This window comes from Platalea leucorodia (genome assembly GCF_965183815.1).
Source record: "Platalea leucorodia genome assembly, chromosome: Z".
NCBI classification, from domain to species: Eukaryota; Metazoa; Chordata; class Aves; order Pelecaniformes; family Threskiornithidae; genus Platalea; species Platalea leucorodia.
In genome coordinates this window covers 72,160,304-72,181,028 of record NC_138858.1, presented here as the reverse complement: position 1 = coordinate 72,181,028, position 20,725 = coordinate 72,160,304, and the positions used below count along the sequence as shown (strand labels likewise).

At 43.1% G+C, this 20,725-nt stretch overlaps 1 protein-coding gene across 5 annotated transcripts; it reads right to left on the bottom strand.

Moving 5' to 3' along the window:
* Positions 1-133: 133 nt before the first annotated feature.
* Positions 134-20,474, bottom strand: SMU1 (SMU1 DNA replication regulator and spliceosomal factor). Of its 5 annotated transcripts, none has more exons than XM_082336277.1 (13): positions 20,361-20,473; positions 19,956-20,166; positions 19,696-19,848; positions 19,014-19,124; positions 17,989-18,117; positions 16,571-16,690; positions 16,034-16,150; positions 15,703-15,830; positions 11,130-11,256; positions 9,656-9,823; positions 9,204-9,356; positions 8,412-8,553; positions 134-217 (listed from the first exon to the last, which is right to left on the bottom strand). In XM_082336277.1, exons 1-12 carry the CDS (start codon positions 20,384-20,386, stop codon positions 8,455-8,457), a joined length of 1,542 nt encoding a protein of 513 aa, XP_082192403.1. In that variant the 5' UTR covers positions 20,387-20,473; the 3' UTR covers positions 134-217; positions 8,412-8,454. The 5 variants fall into 5 exon arrangements, with proteins under 5 accessions (XP_082192403.1, XP_082192406.1, XP_082192402.1 ...); XM_082336276.1 differs by lacking the exon at positions 134-217 and adding an exon at positions 6,157-7,116; XM_082336278.1 differs by lacking the exon at positions 134-217 and adding an exon at positions 6,157-7,116 and having other exon boundaries at positions 8,423-8,553.
* Positions 20,475-20,725: the final 251 nt, after the last annotated feature.

The following is a 20,725-nucleotide window of genomic DNA, read 5'->3' as shown; positions in this document are numbered from 1 at the left end:
GCCTATAGAGCCAGTGGTTGCTTGGCTGCTGCAGGACCTTCCTTCGCTACCGCGCATGAGCAGAAACCTCCAGGCTTTATCAGCACACATGCGGTTTGGAATTTGTCAGCCTGCTGGCATGTGAAGCTTGACTTCCACCTTGATTACCAAAATCAGATACCCCTCAGTGGTGTGTCGTGGAAAGCAGTACCAGCCCTGCTGGTGGGGATATATGAACCTGCAGAGGAAAGAAACTTACTGTCAGTGAATACAACCAACTGATGCGTCTAGGATGTTCTGAAATTAATGTATTGTGTGCATTATTTTAAGCTGACTCTTGAAAATTCTGTATGAATGTTCTAATTATTGTAGATGAAGCATTTCCAATATAATTACAAAATTGTTCATTGCCTCTTTTCTTAGACCAGATGTTGGTTTAAAGACACCACCCCCTTCTTTTTAGACAGCTATTCACAGAAAAATCTTAGCAAAAAACTTCTTTCAGAAAATGTGCTGAGAAGACAGGTCCAGATTTAACCTCCAGTGTGGTAGTTCAGTCTCGTTCTACCATCTGGCTTGGGACAGAGCTTACGCTTTTCATAACGCTTTGAAGCAAAAGTGTCATGAAGAGAACTCAGTTTTTCTTCCTGGAAATAGCTGCTACATGACACTATGTATGTTGTAACTTGAATATCTGGAAACTGTTAAGTGTTAGAACTAGTTCTTTCAAGTGTTATGGATTTCATTGTATTAAGACAGCTGGTACCATGGGTTTTATACCTCAAATGTAGTTCCCTTTCAGGTACCTACAGAATAGCGATCCCCTACATGTTTCACCTACTTTTTTTTTTTTTTTTTTCTTTGTCTCAGCAGGAATAAAATACTGTAGGCAAAGTGTCTTTCTAGATTCTACTTCAATGAGCTCATCGGTGAGCTGTACAAATGTGACCAGCAGGAGCCTTTGCTCTATCAGTAGCACAGTTTGCCCAAGTCAAGTGGAGGAACAGAAAATAATCCTGCTGCTGGCTAGGGCTGAGACTCCTGCACAACTGTCTTGAGACTAAACAGTACTACAATATGCTACTTGTTTTCAGTTCAGTTTGGTTTTTTTTTTTTTCCCTTAACTACTGGATCAAAACAGCTAGGGCAGACCAAGCTCAGTGCAGTGTCTTGAGGATAACAGGACATTATTTTGCTTCAGGTGACTCTAAAACATTCCATAGCCCTTTTTTTACCAGGGACACTTTGGTTTTCTTTTCACAATACCCATAACTGCATCCACACACTTGAGGTCATGTTTCTGTTCTTGACTTAGTCTCAAGACCATGGTGGCCAATTGTGCTTCATGCTTGGTGACACCACGGCTGGTCTAGAGGATGGGCCAGACGCAGTTTCCAGGAGGGTGGCTGACCAGAAGCCTCTGGAAGCCTTGGCAGAGCAGCCCAGGGAAAGATGCTACTACTAATGCAGGGAGGGCAGCAGAAACACCAGCAGTTTAGCATTCTGCTTTGGAATGAGCTAGTGACTGACATAAAAGTGATGTCCCAAAGAAATACACTGGCAGCAGTAGAGTAAGCTTTCAGCAAAAAGCACTAGCGATTGAAAGCAAGAGCTAGCAAGAAGAGGAACCCAGCCCTTAGACCTTCAAGTGGGATATTGAATACAATGTATGGCCTCTTCCAAGCTTAGTTCTCCCGTGATATTCTAGGAATCACACGGCTACAGCAAGCAGCAAAGCATGTTCTATACCACTGAAAAAAAAGATGATTTTTTTCTGATTTCTCATTGCTCTATGTGGGATATTGTCTCCTATTTGGGGGAATGAACTGAATGGACAGCTGTAGAAATTGAGGATACAGTAACACAAAATAGCTGCTTCCATAACTACCAGCATAGCAATCCAACCTATTGTAACCTGAGTTGATGTTTGCAATTACTTCCAGTGTTTCAGTTTCAACAACACCAAATTCATATCATCAGACTCATAGTCTAGTCTGTTACAGTGATTCTTTCCACTGTGCGCCAGGCACATAGGACTTGTTTTTTCCCCAGAAATCTAGCAACTCCACTATTCCACAGGTTTGCTGTGAAACTGAGAACGCCCACTGCAGATTCATTCAAAAGCCTGCTCTCATTTTTGCTTCTGCCTCTAAGACTTCAGGGCCCTGACTGTCCTCTCCTCCCTGTGCTTTGTCTACCTGCTACCCAGCAGCAGTGCAAGAAATTTGCTCAGCCCGAGGGAGTAAACTTAATGATCCCAAATCTGCTTTGAATTTGCAGTGTGACACAAGGTCAAGCAAGCAAGCAACTTGCCCTATGACTTTTTCATTAGCAGCTTCATCTGGGAAGACATGTTCCTGCTTCCGTCTGTGATTGATTGGTGCTCAAAGCTTTAGTAAGGCAAACTGAGAGAAGCAAGGTTTCATTTAAGCCATCCTTTTCCAAAGCCACAGATAGATAAAGAAATGCCAGGTTCCATGTTTTCTTAGGAGGTAAGATGAGCACTATTATAGTGCCCAAAGAATGGGGGGCTTCAACCGCCCTGATATCTGCTGGCAGGACAACACAGCAGGACATCATAATCAATCCAGGAGGTTCCTGGAGTACCTCAGTGAGAACTTCCTGACCAAAAAGTGACAGAGGAACCAGTGAGGTGCTCTGCAGACCTCATACTCATCAACAAGGGCCTTGTTGGGACTGTGAAGGTCAAAGGCAGCCTTGGCTGCAGTGGCCATGAGTTGGTGGAGTTCAGGATCCTGAGAGGAAGGAGGAGGGTAAAAGCAAGCTCCTGGACTTCAGGAGAGCAGACTTTGGTCTCTTCAGAGGCCTGCTTGGAAGCATCCCATGGGATAAGGCCCTGGAGGGAAGAGGGACCCAAGAAAGCTGGTTAGTATTCAAGGTTCACCTCCTCCAGGCTCAAGAGTAGTCCATCCCAGTGAATAGTAAGTCAGGCAAAAACGCCAGGAGGTCCGTGTGGATGAACAAGGAATGCCTGTCCAAACTCAAACACAAAAAAGAAGCATCCAGAGGGTGTAACCAAGGACAGGTAAGTTGGGAGGAACACAAACACGCCCAAGCATCCAGGGATGAAGTTATAAAAGCTAAAGCTCAACTGGAGTTGAATCTGGTCAGGGATGTCAAAGACGACAAGGGCTTTTGTAAGTACATAGGTGGGAAAGGCTAGGGAAAATGTGGGCCCGTTGCTGAATGAGATGGGGCACCTGGTTACACAGGCCATGGAAAAGGTTGAGGTACTGAATGCCTTCTTTGCCTCAGTATTACTAGCAACAGTGGCCTTCAGGCATCCCAAGTCCCAGAGACCAAGGGGAAAGTCTGGAGCAAGAAAGATGTACCCTTGGTGGAAGAGGACCAGGTCAGGGAAGACTTAAGCAAACTGGACATACTTAAGTCCATGGGCCCTAATGGGATGCACCCACAAGTGCTGTGAGAGTTGGCAGATGTCATTGCGAGGCCACTCTCAATAATCTTTGATCAATCATTGCAATTGGGAGAAGTGCCTGAAGGCTGGTGGAAATCAAATGTCACTTCTGTCTTCAAGAAGGGCAAGAAGGAGGATCCAGGGAACTAAAGGCCTGTCAGCCTCACCTCGATCCCTGGGAAAGTGATGGAGCAGCTAATCCTGGAAACCATTTCCAGGCACAAGAAAATCATCAGTAGTAGTCAGCACAGCTTCATCAAGGAGAAGCCATGCTTGACCAACTTGACTAACTTTTACCATGAAATGACTGGCCTGGTAGGTGAGGGGAGAGCAGTGGATATTGCCTACCTGGACTTCAGTAAGGCCTTTGATGCTGTCTCCCATAAGAAGATCCCCACAGAGAAGCTGTTGATGTGTGGGATGGATAAGCAGTGAGAGGGATTGAAAACTGGATGAATGGCCAGGCCCAGAGGGTGCTGATCAGTGGAACAAAGTCTAGTTGGAGGCCAGTGACTAGCAGTGTACTGCAGGGGTCAGTGCTGGCTCCAGCCCTGTTAAACATCTCCAGTAATGATCTGGCTGATGGGACAGCATCTTTGCAACCTCAGCAACTTTGCAGATGACACACAACTGGGAGAAGCAGCTGATACAAGAGAGGGTTGTGCTGCCATCCAGAGGGACCTGGACAGGCTCAAGAAATGGGCTGACAGGAACCTCATGAAGTTCAACAAGGGGAAGTGCAAAGTCCTGCACCTGGGGAGGAACAACCCTGGCACCAGGACATGCTGGGGGCCACCCAGCTGGAAAGCAGCTGGGCAGAGAAGGAACATTGGGGTCCTGGCGGACACCAAGTTGAACATGAGCCAGCAATGTGCCCTTTTCGGAAAGAAGGCTAACGGTATCCGGGTTTCCAGCAGGTTGAGGGAGATGATCCTTCCCCTCTACTCAGCACTGGTGAGACCACACCTGGAGTGCTGGGTCTGGTTTTGGGCTACCTAATATAAGAGAGACATGGACATACTGGAGAGAGTCCAGCAAAGGGCCATGAAGATGCTGAAGGGACTGGAGCATCTCTCCTATGGGGAAAGGCTGAGACATCTGGGGCTGTTCAGCCAGGAGAGCAGGCTCGGGGGGGGATCTCATCAATGTATATAAAAACCTGAAGGGAGGGTGCAAGGAGGACGGAGCGAGGCTCTTTCCAGTGCTGCCCAGTGACAGGACCAGAGGCAATGGGCACAAACTGAAACACAGGAGGTGCCCTCTGAATATCAGGGAATGCTTTTTACTGCGAGGGTGACCGAGCACTGGCACAGGTTGCCCAGAGAGGTAGGTGGTGGAGTCTCCAACCCTTCCAACCTCAGACATCCTGTCATTCTGTGAATAAAACTTGAAAAAACACTTATTTGTTGATTTGGCTTACAAAGCTTCTAATTTGGGAAGACAGGAAAGGCTTAATTAGTTGGCAGCAGCACGTGCTTGCTCCCAGACAAGCAAATGCCATTTCCTGCCCAACAAAGCAGAGGCAGTATCAGAAGAATTTGTTACTACACAGGGAGCAATTTTATAGGCTAAGGGACACAAAGAAACTGAAAGAGGGCTTCATAATGAAAGCAGCACCTGTTATAGGTAAAATTGTTGTGCTCCCTTCACTTCAGCAGCATCTGTCTCCTTGTATCTTGCTCCATGGGGAGCCAAAGAATTCCCACATACCATTTTCCTGCTCTGCCCCTGAAATAAAACGTTTAGCCACCTTTCTCCTTAGGATTCACCTAAAGCCTATGCTTTTCCCCTTGACATTCAGATCCAAGTTTGCTCAGCCTGCCTCTCACAAGTTGCCATGATCCAGAAGGTTGTAGGGTTTATTTACAGCTATCCAGAGCACACACACTGGAGCCCACATCATCAACAGGGACTGGAAATGGAGTAACCACGCTTAAAAAGGACTCCTGAAACCCATCCAGACACTAGGCAAAAAGTGAAGAAAAGCTGTACCTGAAGAGCATTTATAACTGACTTTTAGCATCATCTTTCCTATGAATCTCTGCGACATATTTTCTTTCTCTTCTTATCTCAGAGTGAACACCGGTGTTACCAAGCTGCCCCAAATCAGAGGCAGGCCCTCTCACCCAAGCTCACCGTTCAAAATCATCAGCAACATACAGAATCACAGATTCACGCGGGGTGGCAGGCACCCACGGAGACTGTCTGGTCACTCAGACCTCATGAGAATTTGGCTGCTTTATAAGACATTCACAAAGGATATTTTTCTTTTGAGATCAAGTCTTCATTTTTCAGCTGGTCTCTCTAACTCTTTCTAGGACTCAAGTGAGGGTTTGATTTTTCTTTGCAGATGGCAAGCTGGTAGTGGTATCAGAGCAGGACTACACTGCATCCACAGCCTCACACGTTACTAGGACAAAGTTACTACCCCAGTAACATTAAAAAAGCGTTACAACCACCACTTGGATAACTGTGGAGAAATCCAAGCTCACTTATTTTTTGCTGAGATGGCAGTAGTTCCTCCACATACATTCTGCAAGCACATACTGGCAGGCAGCTGATTCCACCCGCGCAAGGCTGAAACTGATTGATCTCCAGTTCAGAAACAGGGGGATGAACTGACCCATGAGACTTTCATTATATGGCGCTCCCCCCGCAAAGCATTTTGCACTTCTCTATGTATGACAGAACTCGCCAGCTCCAAGCAAAATAATTCAAGAATAAAGCAAGGCCCATGGGTGAACAATGCTTTCTTTAATATTAGTTAAAGCACTAGATGTTGCCTTGTTCAAGTCTTACATACAGGTAAGTGGCGTAACACCTGGCTGATTCTCCAGAGACAAAATGTCTTCCTAGATTACACTAAAAAAAAAAAATTAACATTTCTATTTTAAAAAAAATTACATTTTACCTTTAAAAAAACTTAACGTTTTCAGGATTATCATTGTACTTTTGTGCCAACTGCCACCTATTTTACTAAATACAGCTGCAGCCCAGGAGGTAAGTTTTACCATTGCCCTTCTGTAAGTATAAGTACATTTTGCTTTTTTGTCTCGAGTACTTGATGCAATAAACTCAGAAAATCTTAAATAAAAAGCATAAATGCCACATTTTCTCACATTTTTACAGTAGAGAATATATTTCAATCTTTAAACATTCAGGATTCTGACAGTTTTATTTGCTACAACTACTTTTCTTTTAAAGAACAATGTAAGATATAGTTTACATTGAGGATTAGCAGTTCTGCGTAATCTGAAGGCAAAATGAACCACAAGTTAGATAATATTAAAAGTATTTTGACAAGATCATCTCCTGTATCAAAAGTACTAATTGCCAATGAATCTTGTTAGAGGTATTACTGTCAGATGTTTCTGACACACTGGGGTTTTTTTCAGGCAGGAAAAATAATCACTTCTTGCTATCTAAAAAATAACTTTATTGCCATATATAAGGAAGTAAAAAACAACTTAATTAAAAGTTAATTTTTAATTGAATTAAAACATTACAGCTAAACACAGTACTAAACACTACAGTTGTAGTGAACAAGCAATGCTATGTGAGAAGTTAAGCCGCAATTTTTCTGCATTTCCTTAGACCAATGTGAACATAGACCATATGAATCAAGTGCATCGGTCAGTGCTGAAGGAGGCCAGTCACCAGCTGACAACCAATACTTGCGTTAGGATGGAGCCCTCCAGCTGAAAAAAAATCTGAGGTTATTTAAATTGGAACTAGTTTATTAAGTCAGAGAGAAGTTATTATTGTTTGAAAGATTAGTGTGGCAGCAAAGCATTCTACAAGAGATGAGGACAGGAAACAGCGTGGCAGATTCAAATCTACATGCTTTTGTCTCATTACAGACAAAACCTCATTTTTTGCTGCATCCTAGAAAAACCATGGTCAGACTTGAGAATATTCTGGTGTACATTCACAACAGTGTGCATTAGTCAGGACCATCACCTGCTCTAAACTGAAGAGCCTGAAAGCTTCTTTTTATCATAGTATGGGACCTAAGTATCACCTTAACTAGGTCCAGAGATATATGAATTTAAAAAGCAATCTTAAATAATTATTTAAAGCTTAAGTATGCCATGGCCTTTTGGGAAAACAGGAAGTTAAACTGAATAAAGTGGAAAAAAACAGAACAACTGCAGCATGTGCAGCATCACAGCACTAGGAACTCGGCCTATGTAAACCGGCTTTTGCATGTTCAAAAATATTGATCCCCTGAGGCCTGCTTCAGTTAAAGCTGGTCTGAAGACATTATGCACTTACAGGAAGAGGGACCAGGTAATAATTCCTTTTAGCCTTGAAGCAAAACAAAACCAAACCAACCAAACAAAAAAAAAAACCAAAAGAAACAAAAAACCCACAAAAACAAACAAACAAAACAAAACAAAAAAACCCTATGTCTCACTGCCACTTTAGGCGGGTTTATAGCAGGAAGTGCTGGGAGATGGGGAAGAATAGTTTCGTTCTGGGGAAGCCGTGTGACACTACTTAATTGGAAAAATTATAGTGAAAATTGAACATGGCAAAACCCAATGGACTAGAAAAGCCTCTGCCTTCAAGCCGAGGACAGAGTAGGCTCATCTGCATTCCAGTAAAAACTGTGCCTTTGCTTCAGCAGTGGAGAAGAGACAGCTTTCCCATTCCACATAATTCACTCAAATAAAAAAAGCATTTTACTGTATTCTAGGAAGTCAGCAACGACTTGTAAGTGTGTATAGTTCCTAGCTCATTCAACTTTTATAAACACTGTAGGAACAGTACAGACTTCAGAAGACAGGAAAAACACTCTCGCTGAAATTGCTTCTGCTACTCTGGTAAAAATAAAAAGTATCTGAAATCAACTGATGCTATATTTAAGCATCAATCTACCTAACTTTAGACCAAGAAGTAAAAATCTCATTCTCTGGAAACCTGAACTGAAAATTGAGCAAATATCACATCCTATGCATTTAGACCTTGTTAAAACACAAACATCAATAACCTGCAACTAACAGGCACACTTCATAGCTCACTGTAAAATCAAGCTATGGCTTCCAGAGCTTGAGGAGGCCATCTTCACTGTAAGTAGCAATCAGGTTCTGGTGGGGGTGATGAGCAATGCCAATGACATCTTTTTCATGAACCTAGAGAATAAGCAGAAAAATGCATCAGAAGGTTCTTCCTTTAGCAGATTCAAGCCAAATATCCTCTTCAAACAAGAACTAGAGGAAAGCTGCACTGAGGTTTAACATGCTTTGTGCATACAGCAAAAGCAGAGGTACATGCCCCCCAGTATAAAGTTCCAGTTGCAAACAATTTTTGTGACTTAGCAGTTACTTCTTCTGGGGTGACGGAAGGTTCAGTGAAGGTTTACATCCACTGAAATCCACGACATCTAAGTGTTCCCCATTAAATTTAGACATTCAAGCTGGTACTCCTCTTTAGTTTAATCCACAGCAAATTTAAGCCTGACAGCTTTAAATCTAACAGCTTGGTCAGATTCTCCATCAGCCGGAGCCTAGGTGAAGACATGCTCTAGTTCAAGTAAGTTTGAACCAATTCATTCTTGGCTTGGTGCGTAAACATTTTCATAAGTTTTAAAATTAAAATGGTTCTAAAAAAACTGAAGACATTCTACAGCCAAGTGTTCTGGAACGCATTTGTTACCAATCATGGCTGCTAGAGGTGAAAGATTCTTTGGTACAAGACTTCTCCTTACAGACTTCATAAATAACAAATATTTCAATCATCCTTGTGTTTAGAAGTCTGCAAAAGCTCAAAGCTAAGAACTTACAGTCAGAGTTCTCTCCAGCTTGCCGGTCACTGTGCTAAAGCAATAGAGCACAAAATCTTCACCAACACAGTAGATCCATTCACCACGAGGTGAAAGTGCACAGCAGACAAAGTCACCACCTTCTCTCTTACCGGAGCTAAAACTTCTTACAATCTGTAAAGATATCCCCACAAAAATATTTGTCAGGATTAAACTGCAGCACATCATTACTACATCCAGGACAAAAATATTTAGGCAGCACTAGGTCTGTTTAGAACACAGGATCTCTCCATAGCTGCAATTGCTTTCTGCAAGTCGAGCTGTTCTATAACCTGAGTACAGAGAAGTCTCTCATGAAAGCAAACTGGAGAAATCGGGTTTAACCCAAGGCTAGGTTATTAACTAGGTTTTTGGCATTCTTAAAATGACTGAGAGAGAGAGAGACTTGAAAGGACACCAGTAAGACCACATACTTGTCCTTGCATATTCATAATGACGACTGTATTCGATCTGTTGCAAACAACAAAGTGTTCCGGGTTTTTAGGCAGCAGAATGACACTGTTCACAGTAATGTCTGTCCCAGCAGTGCTGCCAAGAGATTTGAAGGTGTTTGAGCACTCTGTCGTCTTCACGTTCCAAACCTAGTATGAAAAATAAACGTAAAACCAATTAGCTTTAAAAAAATTAAACAACAAGCTCATTCAGGATAGAGGATTCAGATTTCTTAAGGCTCCTGAAGGGAAATATGAATTCCAAAAATTGTAGTTTAAAGCAGATTTAAAAAAAAAAAAATTATCAAACCTATTTTGAAGTGTGGACACCATGAGCAATTTCACTACAACTGAACTGAAAGTGAATTTCCATTATCCACATTCAGCCTGGCTCCCTTTCATTAAGCATATTCCCTGAGGGGTGAGTCCAGACTTGCTTTCTGGTTTTAGCTGGTATCTGTGAATACATGCGCAGCCTCTGCACACACAGTTTGCCTTACAAAGGACAGGCATGACAACTGCTGAAAAAGCAAAGCCTCACTGATACTGGTGGGAGAGATGTCCCAGCTTAGAGCTGCTTCAGGCTCAACACCAGGCTGTTCTAGCTGTTTGTAAACAGGAAATGGACCTGCTTGTTTAATATTTAAAATAAAATGTAACTTGCCATCTGTGGAATATTTTTGCTGATTCATACTACTACAATCAAAATGAAAGATACCACCTTCTTATGCTACTCCCATGACTGGGGCAGTCTAGCGAAGACTGCAAGTTTGAAGTAACGCCCCATTTAATATGAGCAAAATCTATCACACTCTCCTAGGCCAGATCTATACACCAGACCTGTTTACCCACCCCCCATGCACTGCATCGATGTCCTACTTAACGTAGCTGTTTCTGTATTCATTTATTTATTATCAGTCAATAATGCCCTATACACAACAATGCTTTACTCCTCTTAACTGCTACATACTGAGTAGTTCCACTCTTTGCTGAGACCAGAAGCCAAACCTATCATTTCTACAACCAGTGTCATTAATGCTAGATTACCTAGCTTACACAACAAGGGACTCCTAAGCACCAAGAAATAAACAGGCGTCCAACACAGTAAGCAAGAAAATGCCATTATTTCAGACAAGGGAATCCCCACATTCCAGGACAAGAGGCGTCACAGTCAATTCTATTTCTAGAATAATGCAGGAGCAGGCAGGTAAGTACTGCACTTATGTCCTCCTTTCATAAATACAGCAGAAACAGGCTCTGCAGCAGTCTGTAAGCACAGTATGAAACTTCATCAGTTCTCATTTACACCAATCTACAGCAAAGGTCACAAGCAGAAAGACATATTATTGCAGATAACCCCAAGTCCTTCTCCAGTGACTGCAGCAGTTATAACAAATCAGCTACAACACGCAAATAGTCTGAATGTGTTATTTACAAAGGGTTAATGCTATCTTACCTTCACTGTGCCATCAGAAGATGCACTGATAATATAGTGGCCGTCCTGGGTAAAAGTAGCTTCATTGACGAAGGAAGAATGACCACGGAATTCCTTTAAAGTTTTCCCAGATTTTAAACCATGAATCCTGTCACACAACAGAGGTCACAACTGAGTGAGCAACTGAGGTAGTCTGAACCACTCTCTGCCTTCACCATTTTTTAAATGTGGGATACCTTTCATAGGCAACAATAAAAAGTGCTAAAAGTCCGCAACTCTTAAGTCTTTATCACAAGCCCCTTTCATCAAAGGCATTATGTGTTCCTGGGAAAAGCTTAGGGAAATACCATCAACCTTCAACCTCAAGGCCATGTATGTAATATACGCTGTACATATTAGAAGACAGGACTATGAAAGGGGAAACTAGGAAGCTAACAAGACAAAAATTACGGAATTAAGTTTGAAAGTCTCTAGTCCAACAGACTCCTCAACTTTAAGCGAGGTCAGCTTGCTCAGGGCTTTGACCAAGGCCTTGTCCAGTTGAGTCAAGAAAAATTCTGTCCTTACACTCAGCCAGAATTTTTTTCTTTTGCAGGCTGCTCCCATTGCCTCTTACTGTGCAACTCTGCAAAGAGTTTGCTTGGTCTCTATAAGGAAATTATACGGCTAATCTCTATCACCCTTAAATTGCAGTACCTACTGGCTACAGAAATACGGTTTTCAAACAGAAGTCTGAAGCCTTGAGAATGAAATTCCTTGTTGCATTTGAAAATTGCTGTCCTTGATTCAACATCCAACCTTACATAATTTCAATTAAAATGCTTATGCTATAGTTCATATATATCAGGATTTAAACAGATTAACATCTCTCATTAAGATGTTTTGTAATACCTGTTCACTGGGCAGTTGCCTCCAGATCCACACATTTCTTCATTTTCATCTAAAGCAGTAACATTAGTACCATGGGGTTTTACAGTACAGGCAAGGGCCTAAAGCTATTAAATATATTATACAATCCCATTCAATTAAACATAAAACATATACAGTCATCAAGCACTGGATCAATCTGATTCACAATGTAAGTCCCATATCCTGCAACTCAATTTTGAAAAAGACAGATAAGGAAGTTGGAAGCCTTGACCAACCGGACAGATGGACTGAGAGAAACCTCGTGATGTTGAGAACAGATTGTTGCAGAACCACCTCAGGCATGAGAATTAACTGGGGGCTGAGCGGCTGCAGAGGAGGTCTGCAGCAAAGGACCTGGCAGGCCCTGTGGGGAACACAGTGAAAGCCAGCAGCGTGCTGTGGCTTTGAGGAAACCCAGCCACACACCAGGTGGATTAGGAGAGGCACAGTCTGCAGATTAAGGTTCCCCTCTGCTTGGCAGAGGTGTAGCCACCTCTGGAGGACTGTGTCCAGTTTTGGGCTCCCACTAAGAGGCCACTAAGATGGCCAGAGGGCTAGACATGATGCATGAAGAGAGGCTGAGAGGGCTGGGTGTGTACAGCCCAGAGAAGTGAAAGTTCAGGAGCATCTAATTGCTGTCTTCCTTGTAGACAAAAAAGTTAAACAAATTATTAAGTAAGTCAGAATACCTCAAAGAAGAAAAATAACTGTGAGCTATACAAAACTGACCTAAGCTGCTTTCAACTGCAGCAAAGTCTCTGCGTAGCAATAGAAAAGCGTTGCTGCAAACCAAATCTACCCGGCAGCGACCAAATTCCACGCAGTAACAAGACACCAAATAGGTGCAGGATCAGAATTACTGCACTACACAAATGTTAAACAACGCTTTCCAGATGCTAAGCACTGCAGAAACAAGGATTTGATGAGGTTGCTACCCATCTGGTAACTTAGATTACAACAGAGTTTGAGTATTTTTGTGACTATTTGCTAGTATTAAAAGTTACAATTAACTTTCGTTCTTGCTTTTATCCACCCTGCAATGATCCTTTAAAAGAAAAAAAAAGGATATCTTAAGTCCTTACTAAACACCTGAAAAATTGTAACTATTTAGTTAGCATCACTACCTAACAGTTTTTACAGAATAAATGGAGACATATTCTTCTCAGAGGTGTACAGCTAAAGGACAAGAGGCAAAGGGCACAAGTTACAAAGGAAAACAAAAGAGAACATTTTTCCTTATGTCCAAACAGGATTTTCTCTGAGAGGGTTGTACAGCCCTAGGACAGATGCCAAGGGAAGCAGTGGGGTCTCCACCCATGGAGATTTTGAGAACTCAGCTGGACAAGGCCCTGAGCAAGCTGTCCTAACTGAAAGGTTGGTTGTGCTCAGAGAAGCATATTGGACTAGAGACCTCTAGAGGTACCTCCTAAATTAGTCTTTTATAATTTATGTCTAGCCTGCCTTACACAGTTTGCACAGACACTTGAGCTTTCTCAGAGCACAGATGCAAGCCTAACCACCTTCATACCTGTCCCACAACAATCCATTGCTCTATCGTGTTGCGGCTTAACAGATTATCTGCACACCAGGTAAGCTGCAGTAACTGTACGCGTGTAGGTCTTAGCACACGGAAAGTGTCACGTAATGCCAAGTGTGTTCAGTTTAGCCCAACCACATTAAGAGGGATGTAATTCCTTGGATTTTCTGCAGACAGACCTCATATCCAACTGCTGTAACTGAGTCGACACATTACCAACTTGCTGAACTACACTAACTGGATTGCGCACCAAAGCAACTCCAAAGTTTGTAGAAAGCCCAATCCTGGGTTCCCAACATCTCAGCTTGCAAGCCTTCAATATCATGAACAGTTTGACTGCCCAAAAGGAATGTTCCCACAGACACTGGGAAACTGAACTATACACATTGGTTAAGAAAAACCCCACAGCTCATATCCCAACACAATGATGGTGCTACACAGCAAAGGATGGTTTGCATTACAAATGGAAAGAATTCCCACGCCCAAAAGCAGAACTGCAGAGACAGTCTGGAGAAATGGGAAGTATCTTTTGGGAGTGAAGAGAAAAATTATCCTGTCTCTATGGTTCTTTCTCATCACTGAAAATATTTTTTTTTCTCTTGCCAGCATAAATGTATAAACCATCTGGCTGCATGATTTTTCTCTAACAGAGATTCCAAAACAATGGTACATGTCAGAGAACCACAGAATAACTTAGGCTGGAAGAGACCTCAGAAGACCTCTATTCCACTGCTCTCCTCAAAGCAATGTCAACTTCCAAGTCACTCATGGTCTTGTTCAATTTAGCTTAGAAAGTCCTCAAGGGTTGCGATCCGCCCCCAGCCTGACGCAACTCTCTCAGTATTGTCCAAGCTCTGCTTCTTTCTCAAGAGGAAAAAAAAAGTTTTTCTGTATATACAATCAGAATTTCACTTCCTGGAGGTTGTCCCTTGTAGGAACTGTGCACTTGAGAGGAGTCTGGCATTGTCTTATCTATGACTACCTCTAGATGAGGCAACTAGATCCCTTCTAAGCCTTCTTTTTCCAGGCCAATCAGGTCCAGCTCTCTCAGCCTTCCCTTATACACCATGTACATCTGGAGAGATACTCAGGTCAAAAAACAGCACCCTAAAGCACAGGAAAGGCTGTACTGCCATTTCCAGATATCAATTGCAACTCCCGCTGTTGCAGCTCTTAGGGTCTATCAGCCTGGCTGTCTTCCAGGGTTGTATCTCCAGTATTCCATGTCAGACTGCTGGGAAGAATAGATGTCAAGAAAACATTTTCTTTGGGTCCTTCTTCCTCTTGTTCCCACTCTAAAGGGAGTTCTCTGGATCCAAGAGACAGAGGGGTGGATCTGGGGGCTGGGATGACAGAGATGGGTTCAGGGTGTGGGCTGGCAATGCATGACTTCAGGAGCACCAACAGGATGCAAAGTGATTGTTCGTGAATGTGTAGGGATGCACCCTATCCCCTCTCGCCTACATGCAGCTCGCAGGGACACACAGACCCTTATTCAAGCCCACGGGAGAGCCATGACTGTTGCTAATCGAGATCCCCAAGCACTTTTGGACTTTTGGAAATTTTGCTCTATTCAATAACTATCAGGAGGAAGCAGAGAAGATGTACCAAAATACTTAAAGCTGCTCTGAGAGGATTTCTTTAGATAGTACAAAAAGAAGAGCCTATAATACTGCTTCACACGGAAAATAAAAGGGATGGAACCAACTACTGTCATGTTGTCTATTAAAGCTAATGAGTATGATTAGGCCGTTTAGGCTGTTTCAAAAAATGTCATCATCCTGTTATCCTCAGATCTATTTACCCTAAGCTTATTATAAAAAAATGTTATTTTTGAAGGTGGACACAACTGTTTCTTAAGCTAGGAGTCTCCCAAGAAAGAAAACAGGCAAGGTCAATGCAAAATGCACTAGACCAGAAGAAGTACTTGGCCTCTAGCCCTGGAATAACGCAAGTTAAGCAAGGTCAAACTTTCAAACTGTTCCTCTCAAACCCTCAAGAGTCATGCTCTCCTATTAGTATTAAAACTCAATACAAGGGGACCAAATCCCAGGTCAAGTGAATCTATATTCAAAAGTTTAACTGCTTAATGTGGAAATTCTGTTTTCTTTTCTCCTGCACTGTAGCTCACACATTCAGTTTATTTACCTGATTGTCTGATCAAAAGAAGCACTAAGAATCTGGCTGCTGTCTTTAGAGAAACTGAGGCATGTAACACCTTTACTGTGAGCTCGTTCAAATCTTCTCAGACACTGACCGCTCTGGATTTTCCACACCTGGAGAGGAAAGAGCAAATGAAACAGAGGTGGTTACTTTGTTATGAGATCGCGGATGCTTCAACATCAGAGCCAACACGTATCTCTTTCTGAGCCATGCTAAACTTCATTTGTTTTTATACAGAATTGCAACATTACTGCAATTGAAAATTAATCCTTCTGGTCACCACCTCTACTAACATACCGTATGAAAAGATTTGTACCTTGATCTTTCCGTCTTGTGCCCCGGTTGCTAGCATTTCTGTATCTCTGCTGAAGCACATGCACAGCACTGCATCATCCATCATCATAAAATTATCTTGTGCCTGGTACTTCAGATCCTAAATGAAAGCAGAAGATCCACCAGTCAAAATAGTGACTTTAATGAAAAATATTTTAAGGCAAAGTGCAAAAGTACTAGCAGTTTTAACTTCAGTTATATTTTATAACCTATCATCAAGCAGACTTCACAACCTTATAATAACGGGGAAGTGCTATCATCACCATCTTAGAGGCAACAACGATGATCCAGAAAGGTAAAAAAAAAAAAAAAAAAAAGTTATCGCAGACAGAAGTCTATGACAAACCAGACAATTAAACCCATGTAAAGATTCCAGACTGATATTTGAATCACCCAAGCAGACATCCTTTTCAGATTCACAGTCCCTGAGAAATGAAAACAAACACAAAGTGTAATCTCAAAGAATAAAACCAGGTGCTCTGGCCAATGAATTATCCGTGTGAAATAAGGTGCAATTTACCTTCCTAATCTTTCCAGTCGTGAAGTTCCATACTTCAATGAAGCCATCAACAGAGCCAGTAACCAGATACTGCCCATCTGGGGAAAACCGAGCACACTCCACATGCGACTTCTGCCCGAACTGTTTTTAGGACAATATAAATTAAGCCTAGTAAGCAATTCATGAGAAGCAACTCATTAAAACAAAACTGCAGCCTCCTTTCGGTGGCAAAAATACAGTATTTTCTAGAGGTATGGATTCACAAATCCATCATCACAAAATCACCATGTGTAATGTTAAGGCACAAAAAAACCTATCAATACCTACATACTAGCACTTCAAAAACAAACAAAAACCCCTCCTTTTGATCTGGTAATATCTGTGAAACTTACACCAAACACTCCATGCTTACAGCAGCAGTTAGGCTGGTTGTCTTCATATTTTTGTTTTTGCAGTGAACGTGTATGTTAACAAACACCTTTCCAAGACCCAACATGTATTCCTAGCAGACCAGAAATTTCTGAAGCAGCACAAGTTGCTTCACTTGGGATGATGTTTCTCCAGCGACATTTTCACAGAGTATGTTTTGTATTTTTTATATACAATTTTTAAATTTTTAACTTTTAAATACAAGTGACCATGACAACTGAGTATAGAAAAAAGTTTTCACGAATCAATACAAAAATCCAAGATCAGTACGGGTAAACAAGTTCTAATAAAGCATTTTTACCAAGCTGCTACTGAACACAACAAATTGAATTTCACAAGTTCCAGTTCATGACTTCTGAAAAACATTCTCTTCTGTTCATTGTGAGAACTGGTAGAGCTACTACAGTGAACTAACACTTCTCACTGTACAGAACTGCTTGGTGAAGGTGAAAAGCCTTCACCAGAGGAAGCTGCCTATTCCATATTGTGAGTGCTGCAGGACAACTATGTCATTATAGCACACCTCTCCTTGTCTTTTGAAATCTGTATGATAAAATCCTTAAAAAGGAGACATTGATCACATTAGTAGACCTGGTATGTAGTAGTTCATGATCAGAACTTACGTGGTTCACAGAAGCTAATGTGCACGCACAGAAGTTTAAGATATGAGTATTTCCTTGCACAAATAAAGAAGGGGACTAAGCAAACCACTACTGAAAACGGAATGATTCTGGAGTGTGAAGTCAAAGAAACAATTAATACATTTATCATATTCACAAATACCATGAGCACCCAATCTTGTTAAGGGACCTCATTTCAGACTCTCATGAAAAGTCTCATGATGAGATAAAGCATGGAGAAGAAGTAAAAGAAAAAAAAGAGAGAGAGAAAGGGAAATTACTTACAAAAAAGAGAACAGAAGAATTCAGAAGGTTTACTCCTACCTCCCAACATAACGCACAGGAAGGAACAAGCAGCAGTAACACACATAAAAGCAAACAAAACATCACCTTAATATGTCTGCTCAGCTGTGTGGGGAACTTTTCTTCTTCTACATCTTTCACCGCTGCTTTGCCTCTGAACAAGTCAATTGTCATACCAGGCGGAAGCAGGCCCTGATGCTGCTGCCATTTCAATGCCTTTTGAGGAGTTGAAAGCCATACAGTTAGGTATCAGTTAACGTACACCTTCCTCATCAGAACTTGCTTCTAATTAGCACAACACAGCAATAGTTTCTTGTACCCTTACAAATCGTATACCTGCACAGTTTGAGACAAATACACTGCAAACAGTTACTTGAAACAAGACTTACCAGATTATGCTTCCTAACTCATGACAATAAACAGAACAGAACATTATCCCCAAATGCTTTTTGCAAGGGAGAATGACTCAGGCCCACCCTTCTCATTCTACCTTCAGTACGTACTGTGAGTTCATTCTTCTGTTAATTTAAATTACCTGACCTGTTGTCTATTTGCCTAGAACCGCATACATTAAAATTAAAAACGACACATAAGCTTTCTTGGAAGGCACAAGTGAACTTTGTTCAAAAGACAGAATCTTATAAAACCCCTTTAGCAGAGAGCTGCCTTCAGTCACAGGACACACCTGTTATGCTGAGAGAATTTATTTGGCATATGTACAAACTTAAAAAGGGAGATGTAAGCCATAAGCCAGCAAAATCATTAAATACTGTCTGCATAGAGTATCAATGAACACCTTCTGAGAATCAAAAGAAAGCTGCAAATACGACAACAGAAACAGTGTGTGTAGTATGTGCTTTGAAAATAATCTTCTCTATGCGCGGAGTATTTATGCTACGGGAAGAAATCTACTGCTGGAGTGCTGTCTTTTCCTACAACCACTAAATCCTTGCCACATGGAGAAAATATCATTTTCACTATACCACATGTAAATGTGCAATATTTAAGCTTTACTTTTATAGAGTTGGGGAATCAACTACATCACAGTTAGTTTTACGTGGCAAAGATCTACAGAAACTGACATTGCTACTAAAACATTCTTCAAGAATTACCTGCCCCAACAACGCCATAAGACGAGATGGAGGTACGACACTGACTTCTCCAGCTAAAGCTTGTGCAATAGCAGCCCTCCGCTTCTCTTTGCTACTTCCATCTGGGTATGCCTAGAGAGAAGTTATTTTTATGAAGTGATTCTTCAAAACCATTTTGCATAAAAACATTCATTGCTCTGAATTGAAGCCCCTTCCAAATTAATTTTCTATTAGCCCTTCAAAACAGCCCTTCCCTTTAACACCAACCCTTGAAACATTTGGGATATGCTTCCACTAGAAATGTCAGATTGACATAATCAGTCAGAAATAATGCCTTGTTATCTTGGTTTTATTGTTATTATACAAGAACAATTTTATTTACAGAACGTACATTTTCTTCTGCATCCATAAGACAGGAAAAGCAAGGCACAGGTGTCATCCTGTGGCAGGATACAGGTATAAATCCCCAAACTGCCACCTGCAGTATTACTTCAGAACCACCGCTCATGATGCCTCATGATCAAGTGTTACACATCATTTCCCACACACTTCATAAAACATGTAAAATTGTCAAACTAGGAAGCTGCACGTTCTCGCTCCCAGCATGGAAAAGAAAAGATGCCATAAGCTGTTAGCACCTTGGACCGATGCTAGGGGTCATGCAAGGCAGCATCATGAGGTCTCTAGGAAAAGCGTAACATACCTCGCGAGGATCAAAGTAAGACCTGGCCAGAAGGTTTTCGAGGTGGATGTACCGCTCTGGCTGAGTTTGTTTTAGCATGATCATGGGATCTGTTTGTCTCAGGAGAGACCTGGCAGCACCTAGCTCCCGAAGCTCAATCAGCTCCAGCACAACCTGCATCAAGAGACAAACATCTGCATCAGCAAAGGCTAAGCGGAACACTCCAGAGAGGGGCTTCCACCCGGACCAGAACAGTCCGTACAGAGCCTGCCCTGCCTCACCTGCTCATAGAGATCAATCAGGGTCTTGTCGGGCAGCTTCAGCGACTGTATGGCTTGCAGCACTGTGTCCCAGTGCCCGCTGTTGATGTCAGCCACAAAGCTCTCAATGCTGTCCACAGTGTTGAGGGACACAGTCGTTTCCTCCTGAAGGGTAGCGAGGGCTCGGTGCAGGCTGTTCTCCTTCAGGTACTGCATGATCAGCCGGATCACACTGCGGGGGCACAGGGAGCACTCACACCAGCCCCACGGCCTACCCCGCCCCCCGCTCGTCCCCGGGGGCCCGGCCGTGGCGAGGCGGGCACCACCGCCACAGCCCTCACGTCCCCCGAGCGCCTCGGGCGCAGCCCCTCCCCCGCGGCCGCGCCCGCCGCCGCCGCCGCCACCCCTCCCCGCCGCCACACGCACTCGGAGGACTCGATTTCGATCGACATCTTGAGCCGCCGTCACCGCTCAGGAAAGGCCCTCTGCCACCGCCACTTCCGGCCTCGCGCTCGCCGCTTCCGGTCCGCGCCACGCCGCGCCGGACCGCCCCTTCCACCTGACCCCGGGGCCGACGTCACATCACGTCACGTGGCGGAGGCGGGCGGGGAGGCGAGGCGGCGGCGGGCACGCGCGCTAGGACGTCCCCGCCGTGATCCTGCGCCCCCTGGCGGCGGCGGGCCCTCAGCCGGCCCCGGTGCCGGCGCCCCGGCTGGGCCCGAGGGCGCCCGGTGCCAGCAGGCCCGAGCCGGGACCGAGCCGGTGCCCCCGGGGCGGGGGGCCCGCGGGGC